General features: G+C 33.1%; 1 protein-coding gene across 1 annotated transcript; it reads right to left on the bottom strand.

The window, feature by feature from the left end:
- LOC104787589 (protein-lysine N-methyltransferase mettl10) lies at positions 1,614-4,514 on the bottom strand. Its single transcript, XM_010513197.1, has 7 exons — positions 4,139-4,514; positions 3,831-3,959; positions 3,541-3,741; positions 2,743-2,839; positions 2,334-2,437; positions 2,171-2,222; positions 1,614-2,034 (listed from the first exon to the last, which is right to left on the bottom strand). The coding sequence occupies exons 1-7, from the start codon at positions 4,372-4,374 to the stop codon at positions 1,783-1,785; spliced, it is 1,071 nt and encodes a 356-aa protein (XP_010511499.1). The 5' UTR covers positions 4,375-4,514; the 3' UTR covers positions 1,614-1,782.

The raw sequence follows: 4,514 nt of genomic DNA on the forward strand, positions 1-4,514 counted from the left end.
TTCTGGATGTTCTTTTTTTTTTTTTAGATACTACTAAACGCTGTCGTTTTGTCAACCATGAAATTGTTCAGTTTTTTGTATGTAACGTGTATGATATTTCTATTCTTTTTATTTGATTTTACAAGTTTCAATCCTAAACATCAAACTCAAATACTAACTTCCAATTCGATTTTTTTTTTTTTTGGATTTTTATCCCATTTCTTTGACTTGTTTAATTGGCTATCTAATTTTTTTTTTTAATAAGTAAGAGTTTTCAATCCGGAAAAAAACAAACTGATATGAATATGATCTGAAATAAGTTTAAATGGATTTATTTACTTTTTCTATATTCGATATTTTTTTTTGTTTCGAATGCAAATTGAAAGAACGAAGAAAAAACTAATTATAAACTTTTAAGAAAAAAAATCCTACTATATTAATTGAGAAGTACAAATATGAAACTAAACTTAAATGTGTAAAAAATTACATTCAATTACCATTAGAAAAACTTAATTAAGATTAATAAATAAATTAAATAAATATAATTAATTAAAAAACGAAAATCATGGATACATTATATAAAATAAATTGTGGAAAAGTAAAAAAAATTCTATTAGAATCAAACTAATCCGTATAAAAAAAAAAGTTAATAGCTAAGATTTTAAAAATCTAATCAAATAAAATTTACAACTACAAATTTTATCCTACTGTATATTAATTAGGAAGTATAAATATGAAACTAACCTTAAACTGTGTAAAAATTACATTCAATTACCATTAAAAACATAATTAAGTTTTTTAATTAATTAAATAAATAAAATTAATTAAAAAATTAAAATCGGGGACACATCAATAAAATAAATTGTAGAAAAGTAAAAAAAAATCTATTAGAATCAAAACTAATTCGTACTTAAAAAAATTAACAGGTAAGATTTTAAAAACCAAATCGAATAAAATATACAACTACAAATTTTATCAAAATAAATTTCTACCACAGGTTAAAATTATTACAGACAAGAAAAGGAAGCCACCGACAAAAACAACGAATATTGTTTTCAAAGAAAACAATGAATATTGTTTTCAAAGAGACTTTTTAGAACTTTTACTAGCTATATTTAGTTGCTCTTTTTTACATGTTAGTAAGGATTGTGTTTAGTTGACAAAGGGTTAAACAATTTTATTCATTATATACAAATGTTTTATTGACAGATTTTCAATAAATATTTTTAAAATACAAAACTTATATTATAAGCAAACCAAATTTTTAATTACAAACTATTATAAATAACATAATAATAAAATAAATTATGACAAATTTTTATTAAAAAAATATTCAGCCTGCGGTTATCCGCGGGTTAGTACCTAGTTATAGTGTATTTGACAAAAATTTGAATCCAAACAAAATACTGAAACCATACAAAACATAACATATTAGATTACATTACATTTTATATTAGATACTACTATTTTTCAAAAACCCAATTTATCCAAACCGATATAATATGAAAAGGTTAAATGAATTTTTGGTTTCAGTTTATATTCTATTTTTAATGAACTGTTACTAATTTCATCAACTGATTTAGTTTTTTTCTTTGATTTTGGATTAATCTATGTTACATACTTGAACCTCAGAAAATAAAAACCCACTGATAAAATGACCAAATCAGTGTTTCCGAATATAAATTTGTAGGTTATTAAGAGCTCCCAACAGCACAAAGTCTTGACACCAAAATATAAAAAAGAAAAGATGAGAAAAAGAGTCTGGGGCATTATGTTAAACAATTCCAAACAGGGTTTTTGTTCTCACTTCCGCAGAAACGCGACAGTTGCCACACGCGATCCTACAGACCCACCAAACATGAACGTTGGGTATGTCCTAACGTGGCTGAGATACTCAAACGGAGGTTGTTCAATTCTGCTTGCAGCTTCAGAGCCAGAGGAAATCGCATTGGTCCCGTCGTTTCCATCTCCTCTACATAAGTTGGATTTTCTGATGTTGAAGTTCTCCACTTCTTCCACCAGTTCGTCCTTTGTGTGGTTACAAGATGTGATGACCTTGAACAGAAGCAGAAATAATTCAGAGACAAGACATAGAGGCACTTATTTAGAAACCAATAGCCTTTTGGTTTCTTTTCTAACAGCATAAACTTATGTGCGCCTAAATCTTGTTCAGGAGTTGAGATGTTCTTACCAATATTCCACCAGGAGCAATCAACTTGGACACTGAATCCCAATACATGACTCTGAAACAGACAAATGGAAGTGTCATTGGTAACATATCTTCTAATTGTGTGCTCAGTAACAGAAAGAAATTGTGGTAATTTACTACAAAAGATAGCAATCTAAGGAGGTACCTTTTGACAGGGCCATCAGGATGCAAACCAATAGCATCTAAAGTTCCTTTGTCCATTACCAGCTTGAACTGCTGTTCCAATTTTGTGTCAAGGATATCATCAACCTAAGAGAGCAAACACGTTAGTTCCATACTGTTGAGCACCTATTTTATGTCTCGTGATGCTCATTACAGTAAGCATAGCTAGTTCATAGAGAAGACTTTATGTCCTGTACAACTAGATGCTAATTGCATGAAACATACATATCCCATTGCTTAAGAAAGGCCAGTTACCATTTTCGAGAAAGAAGAGATATAGACAGGAAATACTGATCATTGTGCTAATTATAGCACTTAGACTTATATGGAGGAAGACATCTTGTTGTGTATTCTGCAATTATTTTCAATATTGAAGCTAAACAAAGTCATACCATGAAACGGATATTTGGAAAGCCATCACGTTGGGAAAGATGTTGAGCGAGTTCTACCGCCCCTTCACTATAATCCGTCCCGGTTAAATCGGAGAACCTGAGCCAGAAAAGTGGAAGGATGATGAGATTAATAGTGTCAAACTAGAGTAGATTATAAACATACGATTTTGGTGGGAATTGGAAATGTGCCGGTGTGTAAGCATTCTGTTTAACTAAAATTATCAATGATAAAGCTTCACTGCAATATCACTCTCAGGATAGTTTAGGATTCCATAGTATTAACGAAACAAGCTCCAGGGGACAGGGTTAAATGTCTTAAGTATACAGACATAGTAACATTTTTGTTTCACTGCTTAGGGTGACTTAAGCCTCTGAGAGAGGCTGAATTCTGAATTTCTATACTATCTTCTATAGAAATTATTCTTTATTGTAACAAACAATGGTTGCTGTCCATGTGAAACAGCTACAGAACCTAAAATCATCGAAGTTTACTGTGGCCGTAGATAACTCATATTCCCAAAGGCTAGTGATATACGGCAAACATCTAGGGATCCTCTATAAAGAAGGAAGTCCATAGAAGATCTAGGCAGCAGACAAAATTCTAGTACATGAAGACATTATGATAACTTTTATATCATAAATGCTACATGATTCTAAAAAAATACTCAGACTCTCACCTAGTGGTAATCGAGCTAATGTAATATAACAAATGACGTAGTACCCATAGAGTTTCCTCGATTTAACAAAACATAGTTAACCATTAAAGGCCAAAGCATGAGGAAATGTTGAGAAACTCACCCCTCCTTAGCAAGTTGATGAAGGAGCAAGCCATTTCCAGTACCAAGATCAAGCACATTCCAACTAGACAAATACTTATCAGCCTGATCATTCACCTCTGATGTAACATCGTTGTCAGAAACAGACATGTTTCGTTGAGAAATCCCAATACACAAGTCTTTAGTCCAAGAAGTAACAATCTCCATAACATCATCCCCAAACCTAAACTTGCCAAGAGGAAATCATAAAATCTAAATCACTTCCACCTAGCTATAGATAACAAAGATCTACAACAGAGATCTGAAATTTACCAAACTTCACCAGCATGACCATGCTCCCTGAAATTTGTCAGTTCATCCGAATACGCTGCGTCCCAATAGCTTTGAAGACCAAGCATTGATTGACCTCCTCCATCAGCATCTGGCTCCTCCTTATCAGAACTATACACACACCATTTTCAAATCATCAACAGATTCGTATTTAAACAAGCGCTCGTAAAACCCTAAGATCTACTAAATAATCAAAAATCCCCAAATTTCTCAAATCCAATCCAAAACTGTACTCGATTCTTCCCATTTTAGCAGATACAATGATCTCTCTCGAGAGAGAGAGGGGAAACCTGTAATCTGAAGAGACACGGAAGTTAGCGGAAGAGAGAGCCTCGGCGGCATCGGCGTGACGCTGATCGTCGTCGAGAGTGCTTCCGTACTCGCTTTTAATCGACCACGAATCCGCCGCAATAGATCGATCGTCGTCGGAAGCCAAACTATCCGTCGTCGTCAACGCCGCGGCGGGTCTCGCTTGTTGTTGAGGACTCGTCTCAGGTTCTTCCGGTAGCAATCTGATTCCCGCCATGAGAGAGATTCAACGCCACAAGAGAAAAGGATTGTACGGTTCCTTTTTTTTTTTTTGACGCAGTCGAAGAGATGAAACAAACCAAACCCCTACTTGTGTATTTCCTCTCTCACTATATCAGAACAAAATGTTTCTTTCTT

Source organism: Camelina sativa, chromosome 5 (assembly GCF_000633955.1).
Source record: "Camelina sativa cultivar DH55 chromosome 5, Cs, whole genome shotgun sequence".
NCBI lineage: Eukaryota > Viridiplantae > Streptophyta > Magnoliopsida > Brassicales > Brassicaceae > Camelina > Camelina sativa.

Coding starts and splice junctions, on each gene's coding strand:
- LOC104787589 (XM_010513197.1), bottom strand. CDS start 4,374: ATGGCGGGAATCAGATTGCTACCGGAAGAACCTGAGACGAGTCCTCAA. Junction 3,742..3,830: donor GGTCATGCTGGTGAAGTTTG/GTAAATTTCAGA, acceptor TGGCAAGTTTAG/GTTTGGGGATGATGTTATGG. Junction 2,035..2,170: donor TTGCTCCTGGTGGAATATTG/GTAAGAACATCT, acceptor CTTCTGTTCAAG/GTCATCACATCTTGTAACCA.